The sequence below is a fragment of the Hippopotamus amphibius genome, chromosome 8 (genome assembly GCF_030028045.1).
Source record: "Hippopotamus amphibius kiboko isolate mHipAmp2 chromosome 8, mHipAmp2.hap2, whole genome shotgun sequence".
NCBI lineage: Eukaryota > Metazoa > Chordata > Mammalia > Artiodactyla > Hippopotamidae > Hippopotamus > Hippopotamus amphibius.
Genome location: NC_080193.1, coordinates 9825612 through 9850622, shown reverse-complemented (window position 1 = coordinate 9850622; position 25011 = coordinate 9825612). Strand labels below are relative to the sequence as shown.

Sequence of the window (25011 nt, the reverse complement as noted above, 5' to 3'; positions counted from 1 at the left end):
TTTAAAACATTGTGCAAGAACAGACCCAGTGAATCCCCTGTGCCAGGGGCTTTGGCAGAGCAGCCTGCGAAAGAGGCCCAACGCCCGGCTCTTCCCCTGGGTGTGTAATTAGGCGGCCTCCCCCTCTGTTAGCCGAGTGTTGTGAGAATGGCTGCTTCGGACCTCCCTACCCCTTCCCGCTGCTTGGAGGGAGGAGGGGGTAGACCAGGAGGAGAGGGAGGCCCCTTCTCTCTCCCTCAGGCCCCTCATTTCTACCCCCAGTGTGCAGGAAGGAGCAGACCCCCCAAGAGGGCCCAGCAGCTGGACTGGGCCATTTCCTGTGGCTGTGTTTGTCACATTACAAGCTTTACGGTGGGAAAAAAACAAATAAGATGAATGATTCTGGTCTGACTTACTAGCTGGAGCCCAGCACCCCTCACCCTCCGTCCCTACTGCAGGGAAGAGCATCCCAGCCCTCTCACCCTGACGACCAAAGACAGGCCCTGGGCCCTGCAGTGAGGGAGGTCATGTCCAGCCTGACGGATGGGGTTCAAGGCTGGGCTTCACCCTCTTAAATCTGTGGCCTTGGGTGAGTCACTGAACTGCTCTCTGGGGAAGCATCTGTCTGCTTCTCTGCAAAATAGGAGTCATTCAGGCCCACGATCCAAGACACTCTGAAACCCAAAAGCCTGGCACCAAAACTCTTGGCGGCAGATCCAACGCGAGCTGACACACTACATGTGACCTTTACCCTTCACACCTGTCACTGCAGAGTATAGGCTGGCGCTGCCCCAGATGCCACAAAGCCTGAAACATAGGGTGTCTATCCTTAACGCCGCAAACTTCTGAATTCCAGATCACACCTGGTCCCAGGGTTTCAGATAAGGCACCATGGTCCTGTCCTATGGGCCCTGCAGCGTTGCTGTGGGCATTAACTGGGACAACCCCTGCACGGTTTAGCTTGCTGCCTGGCACTTTACATGCGAAGAAACTGAGGCACAGAGGGCCATCCCTGCAGTCAGGAGGTGCAGCAGCTAGGCCCTGAGATACGTCTCTGGATTCCAGGTACAGTGCTCTTTCTGTGAGGCCCTGGCTGTGAGGAGAAAACCAAAAGGCAGCTTGCTGTGTGACCTTAGGCAAGTCTCTTGCCCTCTCTGGGTCTCTGTTTCTCATCAATAGCATGTGAGACGTTGGACTGTGCGGCCTCCGAGAGTCCTTCTGACCTTGATGCTTTTGGATTCTAATTACAAACAACTGAACATCTGTTTGGGTGATGCTGGAGATGGCTGCCCTTGTCCGTTTCAGTTTTGAGAAGACGCAGGTTGCGGTGGTGCTGGCAGGACCACGGCGGGTTCGAAAGGGGTAGGGGTGGGGGGGGTGGGCTAGGCTGACACCTCTGGGGCAGATGTGACAACGCAGTCATGGCAATGAGGCAGGGATTGGAGGGGGACTCTGGGAGGTCACCAGTCACCTCCTGGAGAAACAGGACACAACAGTAGCTGAGAGCAGGGCCCAGGAGTCACACCAACCTGGGTTTAAATCCCACTCTGCTGTTTGTGTGCCTCATGACCTTGGGCCAGTCACTTCCCTCCCCTGGGCCTCAGTTCACCCATCAGCGGACTGGGCATAAGAACCATACCTCTCTCACTGCCCTGAGCAGATTCACAGGGAGAAGGCACCTCAGGCACTAGGTGCCACGCTGGGCACGGAGCAGGCGCTCAGGAAAGCTACTGTTGGCCACTCACAAGCTGACAAAGCCACAGGGAGGGGTGTGACCCTGAATGACCGGTGCAGAAGATGGGACATTCTGCAGGATGACTGACCAGGTCTCTTGGGTAAGCCACACAATGGAGAAAAAAAGGTGTGTGTGTGTTCGGCGGCTGTACGAGATTAAAAGAGAATTTAGGGCTACAACAGCCAGATGTGTGGTCCTGGACAGGATTCTGGACATTTGGGGGACAACTGGGAGGAAATGTGAGTATGGTCTGGGCACTGGGGATGAAAGCATGCTGTCAGTACGTTGCTTAACCTCTCTGGGCCTCACCTTCCTCACCTAAGCTGATGACTAAGCCTGGCACACACCACAGGAGGGCTAAGAGACAGCCAAGGAGCTGAGCCAAAATGAGCTGAAAGGCAGGAAGGACTAGGGAAGGGGGTGCCTGCTAGCTTTTTTTTCCTTTTTTTTTTAAACAAAAAGCTTTTGCCAGAGATCAAGAATGAAAATGGGGACCTCGAGAGGCAAAGGGATGGGCCCAACCACACCTGCTGACCTGCAGCCAGCTGTCCACAGGAGCCAGTCTCGTGGAGAAAAAGATCCCCACCGAGAGAAAGAACACGGATGCACCCACAGCGGCTCCTCTGTGTGCTGTGGGTCACCGTGTCTGCTGTCTGTCTCCTAGCGCGAGACCGCTGCCAGAGCGGGGAAACGTCCTGTGAACTTCAGGCTGTGTGGGTGGGTGTTAAACTGGCTGCAGAGGCTGGGAGCCACTGCAAATGCTGACTTGAGAAACTGCCGTCCTCCGGCAGGTAGAGTGAGTGCCGGGCTACGCCACTGCCTCTCTGGGGAGGAAGCCAGGAGGCTGGAAAGCCAGTTAGCATTCACTGCGACCCCGGGGCTCTCCACCTAGGGGGTTTGAACAGTCGGGGCTGAGCGCATCTAATCGGCTCTGTGCACCACTTCTGGGCTCTGAGAGACACCCTGTCTCTCAGCACAGGACAGCTCTAATAATGAGCGTTTACTGAGCGCTTACAATGTGCCAGGCACCGATCCAAGTGCATTATGTGTATTTTCTCATTCGATCTTGGTGAAATTCCATAAGGTGGGCATTACTATGACTTCCATCTTCCCGATGAGGAGCCTGCAGCCCCGAGAGTGGACTGGCTTGCCTGAGGCCACGTGACCAGTGGCTGGCAGAGCCGACTGGGGGCCCAGATAGAGGCGAGCTCTCAGCCCCGTGAAGGCTGCAGAAATGACCTTAGACGTCATCTAGTTCAGGGTCCTCAGCCCAGACCACACATTGCAATCACCTGCGAGCTTGTGAAAACTACCCATGACTGAGTCCCAGTGTGATCTGTTACATCAGAACAGCTGGGGGTGGGGCAGGCACGCAGGGGTGGTTTTGAGGCACAGCTGGGAGTGAGAACCACCATGCTAGGCGATGAGCAGGGCGAGGTTACAAATGCAAATCGTCTACAAATGTGATATCAAAGACAGGTGGCCAGGAGTGGGGGCCACTGGGCCCATATGGTGGCCGGTGGTGCTGGCTGGGGTGAGAGGCTGCAGGCCAAGGCATGCCAAGTGGCTGCTTCAGGGGCAAGAGTAAGGGGTTGGCTTCTGCTCCAGGAGTGACACCCGGTCCCCAGGGAGTGAGGAAGAGGGAGAGTCCCAGGGAGCAGGTAGGTTCTGGGGCGTCAGCCTCTGGACACCCTCCTCTCAGGCCCGCCTCCTGCAGTGTAGAAATTCTGTCAACCAGCACCATCCCTGAAAGCATCTTGCAGCCCTGACTGCTCATTCTAATCGTATGGGCAACTTTCAGACAACACCCAGGTCCAATCCCCACTCTGACCAAGTAACATACATCAGCATCTGGAGGAAATCAGGAGCCCGAGCGTGGAAAACAGCAAGAATCACAACAAACCTGTGTCCAGGCAGAAGCACAGAGGGGCTGAGGGCAGGCGCTGGAGTTAGACCGTCTGAGTTGAAATAGCTGTGTGGCCTTGGACAAGTTACTCAACCTCTCTGAGCTTCAGTTTCCCCATGTGTAAAATGGGGCTGGGACTAGCAATTATTCTCCAAGACTGGGGTAGATTAAAAGAGATGACTAAGGAACAGTACTTAGAACAGTGCCCCACTCATGGTAAGCCCTCAGTATTAGTATTATCATTTTAGGCACTATTTGCTTTGAAGGGTGGAGGCGGGCAACCCCCCATCAGTGACGTTAGGGCCATTTTCCCACGTGAAGCTGGAGCAGATGTTCCTCCTATCACCCTCAGATTCCTGGCAGTGACCCCAGGCAGAACCTGGAGAGAGAGAGAGAACCCTGGTGTGGGGGGCAGAGAGACTGCTCTAAGGCTAGTTCCCACTCACCCTCCCCTCGAAGATGCTGGGAAAGACGCCAGCTGCCCCCTAGTGGCCAAGGGCAGAAGCACAGAACCATTTTAACCAAATCCTGCACTCCCTGCCCCAGCCCCACCTTCTTGCCAGGCCTCTTGCAGACCTGGGGCTCCCAGAGCTTCCAGGTGCAATGTGCTGGCTACCAAGCCTTTTGCACGGATTCTGCCATTTCACAAAGAGCCTTGACTTGCAATATAAAGTTCAAATAGGGCTAGGTAGGTGGCAGGCACTGGCTACCAGCACTCAAGTCTCTTTTCCCCACCCAATTTTAAGAAAGAAAGGAATATTCCATGACTTACAGCAGGTTTTGCTTCCATTTCTTACAGAAGTCTGCAAATTAGTGGGTACTCACGATTTCAGAAGCTAGGAAGCTTAAAATCCCCCTTTCTGGAAAAGTGGGCTGGAGCTCTGCTGACAGGCTGAGAGCTTGATGTCCGGGCATCCGTCCCTGTCTAGCCAGGGCCATCTGGGGAAACCCCAGCCCATCCCGAGACACAACCAAGTGACCCAAAGCCTTTCTTTCCACTGAGAAAGTGGCTGGAGAAGGGACAGAACAGGGGAGGCAGGTGTGAGCAGCTGGAGACTACCAGACCCTCCCCCTTCTTTCCGGACATGGAGTGAAGCACTATTTACTCAAGATCTTTTTATTCCCCCTTTGCCATCCTTTCTGCAAACCCCTTGGGTTCAGACTGGAAGATACTGCACATCGACCCTGCCTGTGGCCAACCCTGGGGCCGCAGGGCAGAAGGCAAAGACCACCACCCAGATACCCCCTGGGGAGACCCACAGTCTAGCTGGAGAGAACAGCCTGGCGAGGTTTCCTGGAGGAGGTGAGGAGAGGAGGGAGGGAGAAGGCCCGCTGCTCCGGGAACCAGATCCCTGCATCTGGCATCCAAGCAGCTCCACCAGGGAGTTTGTGGGTCCGTGGGAGCTTCAGAGAGGACGGGAAAGAGGCCCTTGAGTCTCAGGTCCGCAGTCTCAGAGGACCCCACGTGGCCCCACTGCCTGCTGGCTCGAGAGCACTGCAGAACACAGACCATGGCTTCCGGGCAGCCTGACTCACGCTGGGGACTGGGGGGCATGGCCAGCGCGAGGGGCGTCACAGAGGGGCTGGGTGCCCACGGCTGGCACAGAGGCCAACTCCAGCGCCCAGAACAGTATGGGAAGGGGCTTCATGGTGGGGTGGGCTCATCTCAGAGGCCATCCAGGGCTTGCCGGACAGGGGCATCCAGGGACGTGGCCGCGTGGACAGAAACACCAGGGGCACCGATGCTGGTTTCCCAGCAGTCGAACCCACAGCTGATCAGTGCCTGCTTTGTGGCCTCCACCTTTGGCCGCTCCAGATCTGTGGGGAGGAAGGGCAGCAGGTCACCGCTGACAGCCGTCCACTCCCTCGGAGAATGTTCATCCCCGCTCACAGCACAGGCCCGGGGACCAGTGTTCCCATTGGAACATCGAGCCTGGACCCTCCCCGGGACGGTTGTGGATCCCAAGTCACACGAACCTGGCCTTGGCTCGGCCGTGGGGCCTCAGACAAATGACTTCCCTTCTCTGAACCTCAGTCTCCTCATCCGGGAAAGGGGCTAATAATGAGATCTACCCCTCAAGGGTCACAGTGAGGCTGACATGGGCTACTGCAGGTGGAGAGCCTGGCACAGCACCCAGCACACCGCACACACTCGAGAGATGTTCTCTCGCCATCGTCACTGCCCCTGAACGAGGCCCCCACAGTCAAGGTCCACTGAAGTTAGGACACGACCACCTCCTGAGGCCTGGGAGTCCCACTGAGGGGGAGGCATCTTCTGTGGGCCGCTATGGGCTTACAGCAAAGTGAAGGGGAAAAGCAGGACAAGAAAACGAAGGAGGACGCCAAGAAGGAGAGATGGAGAGAAAAGAGACCAAAAGGGCAGTGACTCAACACCCTAACACGGGGGCTGCTACGGTAAGCCTGTTCCTCATCCTCGGCCCTGCTCTTTCCCCAGAGACCAAGAGGAACGAGACCCCTTTGTTTTGTAGCAAGGTCAGTCCCCATCCTGGCCACACTGAGAGGTGACAGCAGGGTACAGTATTTGGCAATAAATGGTGATTTTGCCTTGAGAAGAAAAAAAGAAAGAGGTGACAGCAGGGGACGCAAGGCTGGTAGTGATGGTATGACAATGGATGGTGACAATGTCCTGGTTATTTCTCAAGCCTGTGGGAGCCTTGGCAGGTAAGGAGGTGGTAGGAACAACAAGCCCTGTGTCAGGCTCTCTAAATGCATTTTTCCTCCTTGAATCTACGGCGGTGGCCACTGAATGAGCCCAGGCTGGCAACCCCACCCATCCCTTGGGTACCTGGCCTGAGAAGCGTGATGCCACAGCCCCCGCCGCCCGCGCCAGTGAGCTTGCTGTGCAGTCCGTGGGCCATGGTCACCTGGCACAGCTGGTCCAGCGAGGCATGGCCCACACCAAGGGCATTCAGATGGTGCTGGTTCATGTCGATGAGCTCCTGGGGGAGAAAGTTCTCCGTTCCTGCTTGGCCTGCCTGAGGCTGAGGTCCTGTGCCCGCCCTGTCCATGTGACAGTCGCTGGTTTGGGACTGCAAATGGCTTTGACTACCCGGCACACTGTCCCCCTCCACTGATAAAAGAACCTCTCCTTCCTGCCGGATGTCCCAGGGCGCTGAGATGGAGCTGGTCGTGAGCACATGTTCCAGGCCTGGCCACAGAAGGCTCTGGCCATGGTGACTGATCAGGCATGTGACCCCAGCTGGGCCAATGAGATCCCTCCCAGGGTTTACTCAGCCTCTTTCCACTGGAACTGCTAAAACTGGCTGACTTTAGAGGTAGGCCTCTGGAGTTATCTGCCCTGCACATGCTTGGAGATTACATAGAAGATGGAGAAGAGATCTCAGACTAGGTTTCCTTGGCCCCTGGATCCAGCTATGCCTGAAGCTGTCCCCTCTGGTCTTCTCAGTTGTAAGACAATAAATTCCTTTTCTGCTAAAGCCTGGTTGAGATGGATTTCTGTCACTTGCAGAAGTCTCAAGTAATATGCCATCCTACAGCTCCCTCAGGTATCGATTTTCAGAAAAAGAACGTGTTTGTAGTTCTAACAAGGTCAGAAGTGGGGGAAACTGCTCAATGTTTGCTCAGGTTTCTTTGATTATGTATAATAAAATTCTTGCTCTCCTGCAGATCAAACAAGATGCAGGTTGATGAAATAACAAAGCTAACAACCTCTACTGCCCAGGCGTTCCCTATTTACATTTCCTTACTCCACTGGTGTCTGGCAAATCCCTTCAACATGCTGGGCACCTTGTCAGATGCTGAGGCTCTGAGGATGACTTACGACGGTCCACAGGGAAGTTACAAATGTGGGATCTGCAGGCCGGCGGGCCTGGGTTTGGGTCCTGGCTCTGGGTCCTGGCTCTGCCACTTCTTGGTCATGTGTCTTGGAAAGAGGTCTTTCACTCTGAGCCTCAGTTTCCCCCCTTGTAAAACAGGGATTGTAAGAGTATCTGCCTTATTGCTGTGAGGACGGAATGAGGTATCCTTCTCATGATGCCTGGCACAAGGTAAGTGCTCGGCAGACGTCAGCTGCTGTTAGTACTTTTACGGTTGCATTACCATCCCCCCATTTTACAAAGGGGAAAACTGAGGCTCAGAGGAGAAAGTGATTTGCCTAAGGTCACTGAGCTAGTAAGGTACTGGGCCAGCACGGGAAGCTGGGGCTGCTTGATGTGAAGCGCGTGTCTACCCAGCTTCTGAGAGCACACTCAGCATCCCTGCTGCCACCCGCTTCCTGCCGTGTGTGGCTTGACAGCATGCGGCTCTACCCTGGGGTCCTGGGAGCGCCTGTGTGCCAGGCGAGTTGCCAATCACGGGGCTGTCTGCCGAGGCCCACCTGGTTCTCCTGCCCGCAGCTATCGGGCAGGGTTGGGTCTGCCTCCCCCCTCCGCCCAGCCCACCTCACACACCCCAGCACTTCTGACAAACGAGCAGACAGGCGTGATGACCCGGTGGCAGCCCTGGGTGCCTTTCACCGGCCCCGAGGGCTGGATGGGAGGGAAAACTTCTGGGGGCCTCTCTCTGCGCCTGAGCACCAGGTGTCACGTTGCCAAGGCAGGTTCCAGACACCTGTCACATTCTGATCCAAAATCTGTCAAGGATCAGATGACAGGCTGTGACGGAGGAGAAGAGCTCACTGGTTTGAGCGCAGAGCTGTCCGGGAGGCGAGCTGCACATTTCAGTGGCTGCCGAAGCCAAAAATATACACGATGTATAATCGACGTGCTGTTCTGAGGCATTCTCCAGGGGCTCAACGAGGAGTATTTTAGGCAGCACTCCATCATTATTAATTTCCTACTCGGGGGACTGTGTTCCCTTCCTTTCTACGTGAAAGGAATTGAGAACCAGCAGGCAAAGGCTGGGGGGATGAGGGCAAAAGCCCGGAAATGAAGTAGATGGAGTCCCTGCACTGGGCCTGGAGTAGACACTCATTAAAAATGTGTTGGGACTTCCCTCGTGGCCCAGTGGTGACAACGCGATGCTTTCACTGCCGTGGCCCGGGTTCAGTCCCTGGTCAGGGAACTAAGATCCCGCAAGCCGTGCAGCAAGGCAAAAAAAAAAAAAACAAAAAAAGAAACAGAAACGAAAAATTGTTGACTAAAGGAATAAATGTCGTGACTCCCGGCTCAGCCACTCACTAGCTGGAAAACCTCAGAGAAAGTCATTCTCTTTAGGTCTTGGTTTTTTTTATCTGTAAAAGACCGGCAATGTACCCACTTCACAGGTAGGGTGCGGTAGGGTTAAGTGAGGAATCATTTGTGAAGAGACTTGGGAGAGTAGCAGCTCCCACTCGTTACAGGGCTGCAGACTCCAATGCCTACAGCAGGACAGGGAGGAACCAGGCAAAGAGGACAGAAGCTGTGGGTGATGACTAGGGAGCGGTGGGGACTGTGGAGAAACGGAGACCCCAGGGCTGCTCTTGAGGGGCCCCCTGGGCACCTCCAGCTCACCCGCTGCCGCACAGCCATGTCAGCTGGGGCTGCCAGGTCCTCTGGTTCTTCCAGGGAAGCCAGATGGCTTTTTAATGCCAGTTCACATTCCCCGGGCCAGATGGACCAGGTCTGGGAATGAGCCCACGCCCTCTGGCTGAGCTGGTGGCTCACCGGGCATTGTGCTTGTGTGTCACCCACAGGGCCTCACTGCATTCTTAAGACACTCCAGTGAGGCCAGGATTCAGATCCGGGCCTGATGAAATCCAAAGTGCGAGGTCTCAGCCTCTATGCTAGAAAGAGGCACAGGGTGGCGGCTTCACGAGCGGCAACGAGAGAACCACTTGAGTCCGTGTCTGATCACAGCACACAGGTGAGAAAGTCACCGCATGAACAGATGCACTTAGCAAACTGCAGGAAAGCAGCGGCCAGGGGAGAAATGGCTTCCGGACCCGTGGAGGACTGTGTCCTCACACACATGACCCCAAACCTGGCCCGTCATACTCGGCACACGCCAGGCCCCGCCCTCAGCGCTGTCTGTGTGTCACTCAATTATTCCCAATTACCTGGGAGGAGGCTTCAAAAGAAGGCACGCTTGCTCACGGGTGCCCACACGGGTGCCCAGGCCCGGCCTCTCTTTCGCTCCCGGGGATTGCGAGTGCAGACGAGGAGCCCCTGCCCGGGACAGGGCCCTGGGTGAGGGACCCTGGTCCCGCAGGTGGCCTCTTACCTCCAGCACGAGGTAGTGCTCCGGGGCCGGGGCCGCCACCATCTCCCCCAGAACCCGCTCACACTCCAGGGAAATGGCGTTTATGGAGGTCAGGAGGGGGGCCACGATCTCTGGGAACTGCAGGGAGAGGAAGTGAAAGCCTGTGAGGCCGGAGGGCCGGCAGACACTAGACAGCTGCCCTGGCACCGGGGCGGAGAGGGGAGGTATCCCCAGGGCCCACACCCACCCTCCAAGGGAACCTCTTTTTCCTCCTGGCCCCTGCCCTGCCCAGCCGCCCTGGACCAAAGCGGGGGGCTCTTACTGTAAAGCCTGCGCATCTAATGATCCCTGTCCTGCCTCCCGGCTGGGATGTGCACAGTCGGCACCGCCCCGAGTCCCCCCCCACCGCCCAAACAGCCCACGAGGCAGAGGGAGGGCCCCGCCAGGAACCACCCGGCAGTGGGGCCAGCAGCACCTTGAGCAGCCTGCTCCGGACGCCGGCCACCAGGGCCTTGGTGCTGCGAGGGACTCTGGTGTTGATCAGCAGGATCTTCAGAGCCGGCGGCCTGCGGGGCAAAGAGGGTCCACGGTGAGCCCAGGACGGGGCAGCTGGGTCAGGGCCAGAGGCCCGCCTGCACTCGGCCCCACCCTGAACCAGGGCAGGAAGCAGGGGCCCTGGGAGGGGACGTCGACGGCCGGCTGGAGACAGCTCCGCGGAGCACGGGCTCCTGATGCCCAGCCCGGGGTGCCCGCTGCTGCCCACAGCTGCATCCCCGCTTTGACCCCCGGGTGGATGGACATTTTCCTGTGGCTTGTGACTCCCTCATTCACTCATTCATTCAACCTCGAGTGAACATGCACTTGGAGGGCCCGGCACGCGTGGAGTTAGAAGTTCAAAGCCATCACAGCAAAGGGTACAAGAAGGGGCTGAGGCTCTGTCCTGTGGGCCACCCCAGGGAGCTGGACAGGAGGGTGCTGGAGACTCAAAGAGAAAAAGCCACGGGACCAGGGATGGGTCACGGAAGGTGAGTGGGGACGGATGCTCGGGTCAGCACAGGAGCGTGAGGGGAAGGTGGCCTCGTGGGGGAGCCGGGGTCCCAGCGCTCTGAGCCCATTCTTGCCCTGCCTTGACAGTGCGCAGACCAGCGGCTCTGGCAGGACACGAGATGTGGTCAGCGGGAGGCGGTCACCCCCGGGTAGGAGAACAGAGGGCCTGGGAGGGTCGGCAGACACATTATCCTCACCTGTCCGCTGGCCTTTATACTCTCTCCCAAAGCCACAGCCCCACTTGTCCTTGTGGTTGGCTGTCTTTGAGGACTTAAGTCACCATTTCTTGTCATCCCAAACTGCCTTTCAGAGCACTGGCCCGAGGCCAGGGACAGAGGGTGGAGAATCTGGATGAGCTCTGGCCGGAGACAGCTGGAGACGTACAGGCCCCTGACACCTTTATTCGCTTTTCTTTTCACAGATCAAGACTGTAAAATCCAACAGGGCTGGAAAAGGCTGCCAGAAACCTGCTTCATCTCACCGCCCATAAGCCCATGAAATGAATATCGATTCTCCGCCTTGGAGGCTGGCTTTTTTTTTTTTTTTCTAACTTTACAAAAGATGAACATTCTATTTGGCTCTTCTCTTCCCTTTAAAGACAAGCCGTTCCTCAAAAGGGCAGCGTTCTGGGAGACCGCATCTTGATCCACTCTGCAAACAATGCATTTTTTTTTTTATTGAGGAGCACCATGCGTGGTTTGGGGGGAAAGGGCTCCTCTTTAAGCCATTGGCGGGATTAATGTGGAGTCTGGCCTCCCAGCTTCTCAGAGAATCTGCCATCTGCTCACCGCCGGCGCCCTGCAGCCAGCAGCGAAGGTCGGTTCGCTCTGTGTCCCCATCCTCCGGGGTGGGAGGAGTTTGGGTATTACGTCTTCATCTTTCTTAGATAAAGTCCGCTGCAAACAGGCCTGCTGCCAGCCCTGCAGGCCCCACAGAACTCAGGCTCCTGTGGCACCCAGTGCCACCGTCTGGGGCTGTGCCCTGTAAATGACCGGGGCCTGCCTGTATCACCAGCCTCATCTCCTCTCTGCCCTCCCTGGAGCTCACTACACTCAGCCACCCGGGCCTCCTGGCTGCTGCTCCACACACCAGGCACGCTCCTGCCTCAGGGCCTTTGCACATGCATCTCCTCCACCAGGGACCTGCCCCCAGCCTCGGCAGCTCTGCTCAAATGCCATCTTGTCAGAGGCCTCCCCTGGTCAGCCCGTTCATCTCGCTCCTTCGTGTGCTGACCCTCACTCTGGTTTATGTGTCCTAAGGCCATGGGGACAGCCTGCCATGCTCTTACAGAGACATCTGTCTGTGGGTTGTCCTCCCACAAAGTGGGAGTTCCGTGAAAGCGGGACTTTGGGTTCCCTGCTGAGGCCCCAGCACCCGGGAGTTGTTCAGAGATATCTGTGGACCGGATGAATTAATCTGGTCGGGAAAGAGTGAAAAAATATTTGATAGATACCAAAGTTTCTGATTTCATGCCCAGGAGCCCCATTACAGAAATGAGAAGACAGAGGCCTCAGGAGAAGTGACTCACCTAAGGGCCCCTAGTGGGCAAGTGGCAGGGCTGGGTTCAAACTCAAATCTGTGGACCCCAGAGTGTCTGCCACCACCACCGGCCACTGTGCACACCTCGGGGCCTCTCCATGCCTGGGAAACCCTCCAGCGCTCAGCTTTTAATTCCCCCCATAGGCCATGCATGTGCTCAGCCACATCTGCACCAGTCTTCTGTCCCCAGGGCCCAGTTCAGGGCTTAGAACACCACAGGCTTGCGGGACATGGCGGGAATGACCTGCCCCTGCCCCGTGAAGGACTCCCCAGGTCTGCAGCCTGACTGTGACCGTCAGCCACAGCAGCTCTGGAACCCCGAAGACGCCTTCGTCCCGAGGATCACAGTCACGACTGCCTTCCCCAACAGACCATGGGCTGAGGGTGGGCCCGGGCCCAGACGCCTCAGCATCCTGCCTTCACTCCTGCGCTCACCGCACTGAGTTCGGCCCACCTGGCAGAGCCGGCCGCCCCTGGGCGCCAGGCCCCCACCATCGCTTCCACAAGCAGCCAGAGGCAGCTGTCCCGCGCTCCCGAGTGGCTCTGCTCCCTCCTCTGCATGGAGCGGTGACTGTCACCCGGGGGCACTTGCAATGTCCGGAGTCATCCCTGGTTGTCACACTGGGAGAGGGGGAGGTGCAACAGGCATCTGGTGGGCAGAGCCCAGGATGCTGCTCAACAGCCCACGCGGCACAGGACCACCCCTACCCGCACCCCGCCAAAGGAGTCCTCCAGTCCCAAATAGCCACAGTCCTGAGGCTAAAGAAACACTGGTGTGGGGCCTCAGAAAGGAAGGCCTGGCTCCCGGAAGCAGACAGAGCACAGGTGGGAAGACGCCAGCGGTGCAGGAAGAAGGACTCCACACCATGGCCTGCCGGGTCACTGAGCCCCGAGTGCAGCGGCCCAGCTGGGGGGGCGCAGAGGGCGAGGACCTGCTGTCCAGCTGCCAAGACCACCAGCCTGGCTACAGAAGATGCCAGCGAGCCCTGGGACCCACAGAGTGTGGAAAGGCCCCCCGAGGTGGCAGAATGCCCTGGGACAACCACCTCCGTCCCCCAACTTGGTGGAGCGCTCAGAGGACAGCCAGGAGGCACCTGCTCCTGCCGGCCACAGGCTTCACTCCTGCACTCCACACTCCCACGCCGAGTGCAAACAGAACAGAGGAGCTGGAATTGAATACGCACGTCTGTAACGCCAACATCTCCAGAGGGAGGGAGGGAGGAAATATAAAACTGGCTGAAAGTTGCCAAATGTCCCCTCCACTCAGACTCCCACGAGCCTCCTGCGGGCTCCAGTCCTGCTCGGCCACGGTGCCGTCACTATGGCAACTCCTACGTTGTCCTGTGGTGGCTTATGTGTGTGTGTCTGCCCCTGACCGCCCGGGACTAGGTCTGAGATCCATTTTTATACCCCTGGGCCCTAGTGCAGTGTCATCCGGAACGCGGGAAGGTATCAGGTCTTGTTTACTAAACGAATGGACAGATGAATGGATAACTGAGCAAGGGTCTGGGGGAACAGCCACTTCCTGGAAGGAGAACGGTGCAGCCTTGCATGGCCCCCCGCTCTGATCTCTCGGCAATTTAAGAGCTGAAGTGGAAAGGAGAGAGCAGGCTTCCTCACGGCCCACAGCCTGTCACAGCCTGTGGGGCCAGAGGGGAGGGGAAAGCCCAGGGGCACCGGCCCCTCGCTCCTTCGCAAAGAAATGGGGCTCCCTCCTCCCCTGCTGGATGCGGAAGCTGCGGCTCCCCCAGAATTACCTCTTTAAAGATGAAATCTTCCCTTGCTGGTATCGGAGCGCTCCTCCTAAAGAGAAGAGCGGATGGGTCAGCTGTAGGAAAAGCTTTGTATCTGTGCCTCTTGGGAGAGGGGCTGGATTTGGGGTGGGGGTAGAGTGTCACCCGAACTAGACTTAACCCTGTAACGAAGCATCTCAGCTTCAGGTACCAAAGGCCCAGGAGGGCACAAAGGCGCTCTGTGCCCAGGACTTGGGGTCCTTCCCTTCCATCCGGACACATGGTGACATGGTGGAGGTGGGGCCCAAGCAGGCGTCCTCACCAGAGGCGGATCCCAGCTCCCCCAGCAGACCCCACAGCAATGGCTCCACAGCTTCACCATCTGAACCCCTGGGGGTGGGGGTCTCACTGAAACTGTAGCTTCCAAGGCCCCAGCCCACCCCCTAGAGATTCGGATCCAGGAGGTGTGAGGCCCTGAGATTTCCCCTGTTCCCCTCCTACCAGGAAGATGCTATTGTCCACAGAATCCATTGATTCTGCCATCCCATACCACAGAGTCCGGGCAGCTGTGCTTGTCATAGAAATTTCTAAAAGAATAAAAATAAAGAACACAGGCCCAAGGCCACACCTACCCCAGGTGCTGACAGCGTTGTCCACTCCAGAGGGGTTCCCGTGAATCACCCTCTCCCCCTGGAAGGCCCACTTGTTAATCAATTCCAAGTTCTCCTCGGTCCACCTAAAGGAGACACAGAGATTCGTCTTTACTGTCCATGGTGGTCAATGGGCGCCTGGGGGGCACCGAGGGCAGGAGAGGGCAGGGGTCACAGGCTGGGCTTGCTAGAGACCAAAAGGCAAAGGGGCTTGGGCCCCCAAACTCAGAAAGAAGAGAAAAATAAACAGTTCTGAACCTCTCGGGCTAAACAGCGTGCCCAGAAGAGCCCTCCCACCTGGCACAGAGAAAAGAGCCGAGGCTTTGAGTTCACGGGGTCCTGCTTTTTTGTCTCTTACGAGCTGAGTGACTCTGGGCCCCCTGTCGGCCCTCTCTGAGCCTCGCTCTTCTCCTCTGTAGGACGCTGACTCCTCCCTTCTCACAGGCTCAGCGCAGTTTAAGTGAACAGACCGAAAATCTGTGAGTATCAAATGAGGACAAGTGCTCAGCCCCACTGCTCCGCCTTCCTCTCAGCTCTCCTTTCCCTTCTGTCGAGTCCCTGAGTCCCTGCCCCCGTGAAACCGCAGAAGCCACTGGGGGTTGTGCAGCTGAGCTGGGGATGAAGCAGGGAGTGGGTCTGAACCCCATCCTGCCACCGACTCACTGGGTGTCCCTGAACAACCACATCACCTCTGACTCTCAGTGTTCTCATCTGGGGAATAGGGATAAAGATGTCTAGCTCACAGAGGATTCTGTGGGATGGAAAAACACACAGGTGCTTTGTAACATGCCCGGGGAGAGTATGTGCTCTGGAAAAAGAGGCCATCTGGGCACGGCACCTGGAGTCACTCCAAGCCTGGTCCATTCACCTCTTTGCTGTGAGTCTTGGGCAAGTCAATCACCCCCTCTGAGCCTCTTTCCTCATCTGTCAGGTGAGCATTTTAAGGACCTGAGACTCACACGGTGGTTGTGAGGCTATGGTTAATAGTGAATTAACACTGCTCAAAGCTACTGATTACCCAGGGCCAGCACTACTCCAAAGACTTTCTCTAACGGACCATCTGTGATCCTCACAAAAACCCAACAGGGAAGGTACAGTCACCACCCCCTCTCCTACAGAACAGGACGCTGAGGCTCAGATCACGGTGTCACTCACCCTGACATCTGAACCACATCCCTGATGGAAGCCTGAGCTTGTACTGACCTTTTCAGTGCCAACGAGACTCACTCATCCAATATTTACTGAGCATCTACTACGTGCCTGTGACTACCCTCACACAGACGTGGTCCTTGACTGCGTGCAGCTTGGAGTCTAATGCAGAGCAGATGTCAGGAAGCCACCAGAACTTGACCACAGCCTCCGGGAAGTGCGATGCCGGCTGGACAGGGGCACATCCCATTCTGAGTGGGAGTGGCTGAGGGACAAGGTGGGGTGGAGGGGTCAGCGAGGCAAGACGTGGGGGGAGAGCGGTCCAGCCCGAGGCTGTGCAGCCTGGGTCGTGCCTGGAACTGGACAAGAGCTGGCCTTTCCAGGACCAAAAAGTGAGCCAGTGAGTGAGGGGGGAGGGGCCGCTGAGTAGCCCAAGGCCTGGCCCGCGCGGCACACTCGAGTCTTCCTCCTGACTGGGAAATGCTGGGGGAGAGTGGGGTGCAGCCGGGGTCTGCGCTCCTCACAGGTTCTGAGAGGGAATGATGGGTCTTCAGGGGAGCTGGGAGAACTGGGTGGAAGGGGCACGAGAAAGACCACCCCACACGCGCACTGGCACACCCACACCACCCACGCCTTTTGAAAGGCAGAGCCAGTCTGCCGACCGTGGCAGGTGTCTACCCAGGGCACCCAGGGCCACCCGGCGGCCACTGCTCTGGGCTAGACTCAGCGATCAGCACAGGGTAATGAGCGGCTGTCTTCAGGCCTCCGCCCTGATCACCATCTTATCTCGGATCGGCCCACGTCAAGGCTGGAAGCTCCCCCACGCAGGGGATTACAGGCCCCTCACTTTCAGATGAGGAAATGGAGCCGCATACAGAAGCTAGTTAACAGACAAATCTGAGATTCCTGAAAATGACTGCTGAAGACAGCCACCTCACATCACCCACAGGTATAATCGTTACCTGCTCATTACCTGCCAGAGGTTTCCCTTGGCCACCTCCGCCCCACTCCCAACCCTACCCCACGCCCGCCCCATCCCAGTCTTCTCCGGCACACGAGCCCTCCAGAGCGGCCCTGGGGAATTTGGACTGGGACTCACATAAACAGCCCCCACACCTGCTGTGGCCATGGGGACCAAAGCGACCTCTGGACGTAGCCAGCAGACCCCCCCGACAGGGCACAGCTGGACCCACATGGCTGGTACACGGGCCCCCAGGGCAGGCTCCCCAGAGCCACGAGGGCCCGAGAAGCTGCCAGGCTGGATACTGGGGCCTCACCCCCAACTCCTGGGGCAAATTGCATCACCTGTGCTTGGGCTGGTTCCTCAAGTTCTCCCAGGTAACAGAAACAGTCCGCCGGCAACCCTGTCTGGACAAACCTCAGTGACTCACAGTGAGAACCACAGAGGAGACACTGTGACCTCATGGACCGAGGATCCGCAGGATGGGAGACACCCTGATTTGACAGACACTCCTCCTGTGTTTATTTCTCAGCACATTACACTGTTTTTCATAACCATTTGGTACCACCTGGCAATAACCCCGGGTATTGGTATCACCATTAACAGAAAAGGGCACCCAGTGAGGCTTCCAGGGTTGGGGCACAGCAGGCAGGCCAACGTCCCTCAGCGAGTTGATGGCAGGGGTGGGCCCGATGCCTCATCTGATCCATCGCCCTTTACATCCGGGCTCAGGTTCTTTCTATCAAACCACGGGCACCTGAACCCAAAGGAGGGGGGTGGGGCAAAGAGCTCAGGCTCTGGATTCAGACCCCCGGGTCCAGACCCCACTCTGCCATCACTAGCTGTGTGGTCTGGGCCTGCCGTGTGGCCACCCTGTCCCTCAGCATCCTCAGCTGTAAGGTGGCCAAGGGACACCTCTCTTCTCTCGGCTCAGGGCGCGGAGCCCAGGAAAGACAAGGAGGAGGGAGAGTGCCTGGATACCTGTCGGCGGCCACCCCGTCCTTCAGCGGGTTTGGGATCTTCTCGCACATGGTCAGGAGGGCGGCCGCCAAACACACGGAGTAGGCGGCACTGGAGCCCAGGCCGGCCCCGGTGGGCAGCTCCGACCACACGGCGACGTCCAGGCTGGGCAGGGCCCTGAAACACAGCAGGCAGCACCGCATGACTCCTGGAGGGCCGTGAGGGGCCAGCTCTGAACCGGCGGCCCAGGCCCAGAACTGGACCCAGGCAGGGCCTGACTCTAAGCGTTTGGCCCAGTTTTCTGAGCTCGGCGGGGCACCCCTATTGGGTGGCAGGAATCCGTGGTGAATCAGACAACTTGAAAACAGGTGGAGGATTGTTTAAATCACTATGTTGTTGTCCAACCGGAGCTCTTCCTAAAGGCGCCTCGCGATCCACCAATGACTCCTACGAGCTCCTTCCTGCTCCCCACGCGAGTGAGGCTCTTTCAAGGCCCTGCCCTCAGCGTAGGCTGGTCCCCCACTTAGGACAGCTCTACACCCCTTTCTCCCCCATCCTGCAAGACCCTCCTCACATGCTCCCCCTGGACGGTTCCTCGGACCACCCGGAAGCCACCCCTAGCTCCCCACCGAGGACCCCAGCACACGCTCTGTGTCCCCTGCTGCCTCATCACACGCGGGGCACCAACAGTGTGTTCACAGGACGCCTCCCCCACCGGACAGCGTTTCCCAAGCGCGTGTAACACAGGCCTGCCCTGGATCAGCAGAAGGTTCTGAATCACTGCATCTTACCTGTACCTCCCCCCAGCAAGAACCAGCAGACGTCAGGGTCTATCGTTTCCATTAAGTCCTCTTCCCGTTTTCCAAATGTAAAATTATAAGACTAAATCTGCCTTTTCAAACCACACATGCCCACCCCACCTGCATCAGGAGATTCTGAAATGTACCGCACCCCCCGCAAGAGGACACGCCCCTCTCAAGTTGAAAACCTTGCTATCAGGCCAGTGTCGAGATGTTATTGAACGTGCCCGCCGTGCTGGCGCCCAGTGCCCGCTTAGCCAGCGTCTGCTGCACGAAAGCAGGGCTGCACCTGGAGGCTTTCCCTTCGGGTTCCGGACCGCAGGTCACAGTGAACATGTACTGTATGCCGGTTACAGTGCCAGGCCCATTTCACATATAACGTTTCTAATCCTCTGATAGTTTTTCTGAGGCAGGTGATACTAATAATAATGGCTAACATTTATCAAGCTACGTGCCGGACTCTGAAACAAGCACTTTAGGTAAACGAACTCATTTAACTTCACAGCAACCCTACGAGGTAGGTGCTATTACTACCCCCATTTTACAGATGTGGCAACTGAGGCTCAGGAAGGGCGTGAACCTCACATAAGCTAGTAAGTGGTCACGCTGGGGTTTGAACCAATGCCATCTGGCCCTCAGCCCGTGCGCTCTGTTACCATGTGATACCACCTCAACAGGAATGTTCCCCTCTAGGAGCTGGGTCCCCCGAGAGTAGACAACTTAGATCTTGTCATAATGTAGGCATCACTCTGCTAATCACAGAGTTGCCCTGTAGCCTGTGGGATGTGGAACAAGGGTGCCTCTCTGGGCATGGCATGGAGAAGCCACACAGTGGATCCAAGGATGGAATCTGGCTTTGGTTCGGCTGAATCGAAGAGGCTAGAGAAATAGGGTTAAAAAGGCAGGCGCTGACACTGAAGGGGACTGAGCTGATTTCCCAGCTCTCACCGCTTACTAATTAGCTGTGTGGCCCTAAGTGTCTCTAGCTCTCTGGGTCCCAGTTTCTCCCTGTGCAAAATGAGGAGAGTGTCCTTCTCGGGGTGGGGGGAGGGGCACTGCTGTGAATATGGAAAGACCACATACACAGGATCCAGCATGGTGCCTGGCGCGTGGCGAGGACCACCACTGTTACTCAGAGCCTGGGAAGGAGCCTGTGCATCGTTCAGCAGCCAAAACTGCGGCCGCCCTGGCTCCGTTTCCCAGGCAGGCTGCGCCCGGATTCCCTGCCCCACCCGCGCACACACCTCTGACTCCGGCAGATGGACAGGTACAGGTAAAGGAAGGCCAGCACAGCCAGGTGCTCTGGGTTGGCACAGTCCTCAGGGAAGCCTGCCACCTCCTTTAGCTTCTCCACTTGCTCCGGGGTAAGTGCTGTGAAGTCATCTTGCTCTGTCACACGGGCAAACAAGCACACGTGGATGGGTGAGAGGGCATCGGGGCTTTTATAGACACCAGAATACAAAAACACGAGCAGTCACGGGACTCAGAATCTGAACGGACATGGACTCAGCGTCCGAGCACCACAACCAAGGGTGTCAGGGGACTGCAGGTTTGGGAGGCAGGCGGATTTGGGTTTGGGTCCTGTCTGTGCCAGTTACTGGTTTTGTGACTCTGAGTAGGTGACAATCTATTTGCACCTCAGTTTCCCTCCTTGGTAAACAGAGATAACAGCAGTACGCGGTCCCAGCGTTGTTGTGGAGATAACGTTGAAAAAGGTACAGACTGTCCTTAGCACTGCTCTGGGCACACAGTAAGGGCATCATTGCTGGTAGTTTTCAAAGACACACACACACACACACACACACACACACACACACACACACACACACACACACACACACACACACACAGAGTCGCTCAAAGGCCTGGGACTGAACTCTACGGTACAAAATCAAAACCAAAGGCAGTATTAAGTTATTTACCCAATATTTCCCTCTCCCAAACCATAATTAGTGAGAGCAGGACACGCACATGAAACCAGCACACGTAAATGCCCGTGTTCACTATGTTTAGGACTATCTGGAGGGAACAAAACAAAAAAAAAACACTGGAAGGAAAAGACGGCAGATAGATCCTGGCAATCTAGTAGAAAACCTGACTCCAAAAGGCTCAGATCCCCTTTGTCTCCTTGGAGAAGTAGCCTAACGAGCCCTCAAGAATGCACTGCATTCTGCACACAGCCTCCACCCAGCTCCCACCCTGCGGCCTCCTCACAGCAACCCTCCCAGGCGGTAGAGCTCTGCTCAAGAAGGCTCAGAGCCGTAAGGGACCCGCCCAGGCTCACACAGGGAGTCACAGGTGGTCTCAGACATGCGCCACTACCCCTGGCTGCTTCATCCATCCTATTGACATAGAAAAGCAGCAGCCAGTTCTCGGGAATGTTTCCGGCCGGGCTGGGTGGCCTGGGGTAGCGCAGAGAGTGAGGGCCAGGTTGCTCCAAAGTAGTGGCTCTGAATTGAGGCCGTCCCTGCAATCACCCAAATACACGTGCCTGGTCACCTACCACCACTACCTTCTCGATAGGAGAGGGGAAGGGCCAGGAAGTCATCTGTACTGTTAAAAACAATAACAAAAACCTCCCCCGGGGATCTCAAGGCAGGACTGAGGCTTGCTTCAATATGTGGGTTTTCAACTCTTCCTCCATCTCCCTACAGGATCTGGTGGTGGCTGAGTGACTTGCTGGGGACTGATTCTCATGGGGACAGGGAACCGTTTGGAAAAGGCCCCTGGAGGAGTCTCACTTGCCCCACCCTGGGTGAGGGACACTGTTCCTAAGGACAAGGTGTCAGCCCAGACAGGAGACACTGAGAGCAAAGAACACATCCCCAGCTTTGCTGCAGGCAGTCACTCTGCTGATTAACGAACCGTGTCTGCTCAGGAGGGGACAGAACGGTCCCAATACTAGCAAAAATGAGCACAGAGGCCTTTATTTATTAGTGTGGGAAGAGAGCCCTGATATACTGAAGAAGGGAAAAATTCCACATACTTCTAAGAAGCCTATATGAAAAAAAAAAAAGAAGAAAAAAGAAAAAGAAACAAAAAGAGAAGAAAAAAAGAAAAAAAAAGTTTATGTGGCCTGATCCAATTTTGGCTAAAAAACAAGCTCTCTCCCTGTGTCAATCAATGAATTTAGCTACTGGTCTACAGGAAAGAATCCAAAAAGATGAACACCAAAATGCTTGTGTTGTCATGGGGCAGGGGGGTGGGGCGGGGAATGGGCAGCAGTGGTAACAGGTGACTTTTTTTTCCTGGCAAAGTCTCAGTATAGACTGTATTTTCCAGTAACATAAGTCCCTTTTATTTTTAATGATTTTCAATCACACAAAACACCAAAACTCTCTGTTAAAACAGCACTGTAGAAGGGAGGCTCCCTTTGTCCACTCACCAACCTTAGGACCCTCTCAGACATAACTAATCACCATTGGCAGTGGATATATATCTTCCTGGGCCTCTTCTTTGCATTTACATGCCCACTGATACTTAATCTATACGTGCTGTTTCGCATCTTGTGTTTTTTCACTCAACAGCAGGCCTTGAGGACCTGTCCCCAACAGCTCACACAGACCTACTGCATCGTTTTACGCGTTCAAATTTTAAAAAATTTAATAAGTAAGTACAGCTATTTTTACAGGGACAGGAGAGAAAACACCCCCAGAGTGGTTGGCCTGGATGATGCCCAGCTGTCCTCCTTCCCCTTCTCTTCAGGGTCCACGCTCTTCCCGCACCTGGTTCATGCTCCCTGCACTTACCCAGAAAGCTGGTGTCCAGCATCTGAAGCTTGGCCACATCCCAGGCCCGCTTGACACCAATGTTTGGTAAGTTGAGGCCCACTTTCCCATTGCCGTGCGGCTGAAGCCGGAGGAACGTTCTTAAGTTCAAGGCCACAGCCAGTGCTACCTATAGAATAAAGAGCACAAACAGCCTGAGAGGGGTTGGCAACGAGCACGACTCCCGTCTTGGAAAAATGGGCTCTTGTCAATCAGCCGAGAAGAGAGGGCAAATACTAGCACGCAGGCCACTCTCATCTATGCCCTTGGCACATAATGCTAATCAACCTTAGCACCCTCTCCCACATGCCTGGGCACAGCCACTACCAATCAATTAGGAGTTAAAACCTACTTATATTTGCCTTTCCCAAGTAAAACTTCAGAAGTTCTCAACACCAAGGAATGGCTTCCCCATAATCACCATGTTTTCAAAGATTAACATATAAGAACATGAAAAATGACAGCATGGAGTGGGAAAAGCATGGCTTTGGGTTCCAGCAGACTTAGGTTCACTCCTAGCTCTACCAAGGTGTACAGGACCTTGAGCAAGTTACCAGTCCTCTCCTAAGCCTCAGACTCCACATCTGTAAAACAGGACAACAGAAGTTTAATCTCAGAGGGTACTTGTAAGAGTTAAATGAGACAATGCCTGTCTCAGACTCCTTTGCAGGATCCTATTCATGTCCCCCAGAGTCTGGTTCTTAAACCTCATCTCTTCCCCACCGAAGCTCACTTCCTAAGTGACATTCCACCCACAAGGCTTTCCATGTTATCTTTTTGCTCTCTTACTGGGTGGGCCAGAGAAGCCCTTCAGAGGGCCTAAGATCTGTCTTTCCCTTGCCCAGCTGGGTAGACTTCCTCTCTGATCTATTCCCATGCTATGCCTCAAGGCTTCCTTTCAGCTTCTTTTAAGGTTTGCATCACAGAGAAGCAGTTCCCAATCCTCAAAGGCTCAGAGGGCCTTGTACCTTGCCATGGACCACCGCATGCTCTCCATGAAGGATGACTTTCCCTGGAGCGGACACAAGTAGGACTTCTGACAACATGGCTCCTGGGAGTCCTGAAAAGGAAAGCCAGAGAGAAGATGGAAGGGCCCCAAATCTTAGAGAATGCCTAATTCAAGCTCATTATAACAGAAAAAGGCAGCTCCCTTTCTGCACTTGCTATGTGCCCAAGAAGCAGTGCAGGGCAGCAGTCTGCTAGACACGTCAAAAAGATCCCGGTTCGGGCTTCCCTGGTGGTGTCGTGGTTAAGAATCCGCCTGCCAATGCAGGGGACACAGGTTAGAGCCCTGGTCCGGGAAGATCCCACAGGCCGTGCAGCAACTAAGCTCGTGTGCCACAACTACTGAGCCCGTGTGCCGCAACTACTGAGCCTGTGCTCTAGAGCCTACTACTAGGACTCTGTCTTCTAACAGACAGAGAGCCACAACTACTCAGCAGAACTACAACTACTGAGCTCAGGCACCACAACTACTGAAGTCCGCGCATCGCAACAAAGAGCAGCCCCCGCTTGCCAGAACTAGAGAAAGCCTGCACACAGCAACGAAGACCCAGTGCAGCCAAAAATAAATAAATAAATAAAATAATATATAAATCTTAAAAAAAAAAAAAATCTGGGTTCAAATCCAGTTCTTCCACTCCCCAGTGATGTCAGCTTAGCTAACTCACTGAAATAGCTATGAACCTCAAAAGTTATATGGGGACAATAACTGTACTTACCTCAATGGGTTTTGACAAGGTTAAATTAAACAGTGCAAGGGAAACACTTAGCAGTGTTTGGCACACCACAACCACTCAGTTACCGATAGCTACTTATTACTGGCTCTGTTCTTGGTCCCAGCTTTTATTATTACTACTATGAAAGGTAGAAATCTAAATGAAATCATGGACCGGAAAGAACTTTTTCCTAGAAACATTTAGGCTGTTTCTAACATTTCACAGTTATAAACAAGCTGCAGAAAACAGCTGTTACGCCCCTTTTGGGGGGCACACTTAAGTCAGGATCTCTACAAGACAGAGTCCTAGAAAGTGATTTGCTGGCTGTACGTGTGCGCATTTTAGATTTTTATAAATAATGCAAAACTACCATCCATTGAAGGCTTTACCTCAATAGCGTGAGACCTGGACCGCACTATGAGCTAAGTGTTTACTACAGCAATCCCCGTTTCTTAGGTGGAGGAAACTGGCTCGGAGCGGGGAGACCTATTGCTTGTCCGAAAGTCAAAATCCCGTCTGTCACGTTCCAGGTCGCCGGCTCCCCAGGACGGATTCTCAGAGTAGGGGAAACTGAGCCAGAGAAGCAGGGAGCCCGGCCCGGAGTTGTCCTGGGTCTCGGCCTCGGACTTCGCGCCACCTTGCCCCGTGACCCCGACCTCTTACCTGTCGCCACAGGTCCTCTGCTCTCGAGCCCGAGCTGCTCCGGCACTCCATCCCCGAGTTCCCGGGTGCCGGAAGGAGGCGGCCTCTTCCTTCCACCCAGCCAATCAGAGCGCTCAAGCCGAGAGTCCCTTTACCAATTGGCTTGACCATTGGCCAATAGCGGTTCCTAACCAAGTCCTCAGAGGTTGCCCCGCCCATCTCCTTCCGTGAACCAATGAGAAACAAGTCCCTGGGAGCGTCCCGCC

General features: G+C 55.6%; 1 protein-coding gene across 1 annotated transcript; it reads right to left on the bottom strand.

The window, feature by feature from the left end:
- Positions 1 to 3695: 3695 nt before the first annotated feature.
- On the bottom strand, positions 3696 to 24888 carry MVK (mevalonate kinase). Its single transcript, XM_057746975.1, is given in 13 exon segments — positions 3696 to 5276; positions 5278 to 5339; positions 5341 to 5438; positions 6427 to 6580; positions 9801 to 9917; positions 10255 to 10345; positions 14123 to 14168; positions 14731 to 14834; positions 17840 to 17995; positions 19863 to 20007; positions 22368 to 22515; positions 23354 to 23445; positions 24767 to 24888. Coding segments are annotated over 12 exon segments (1323 nt in total). The 5' UTR covers positions 23432 to 23445; positions 24767 to 24888; the 3' UTR covers positions 3696 to 5152.
- Positions 24889 to 25011: the final 123 nt, after the last annotated feature.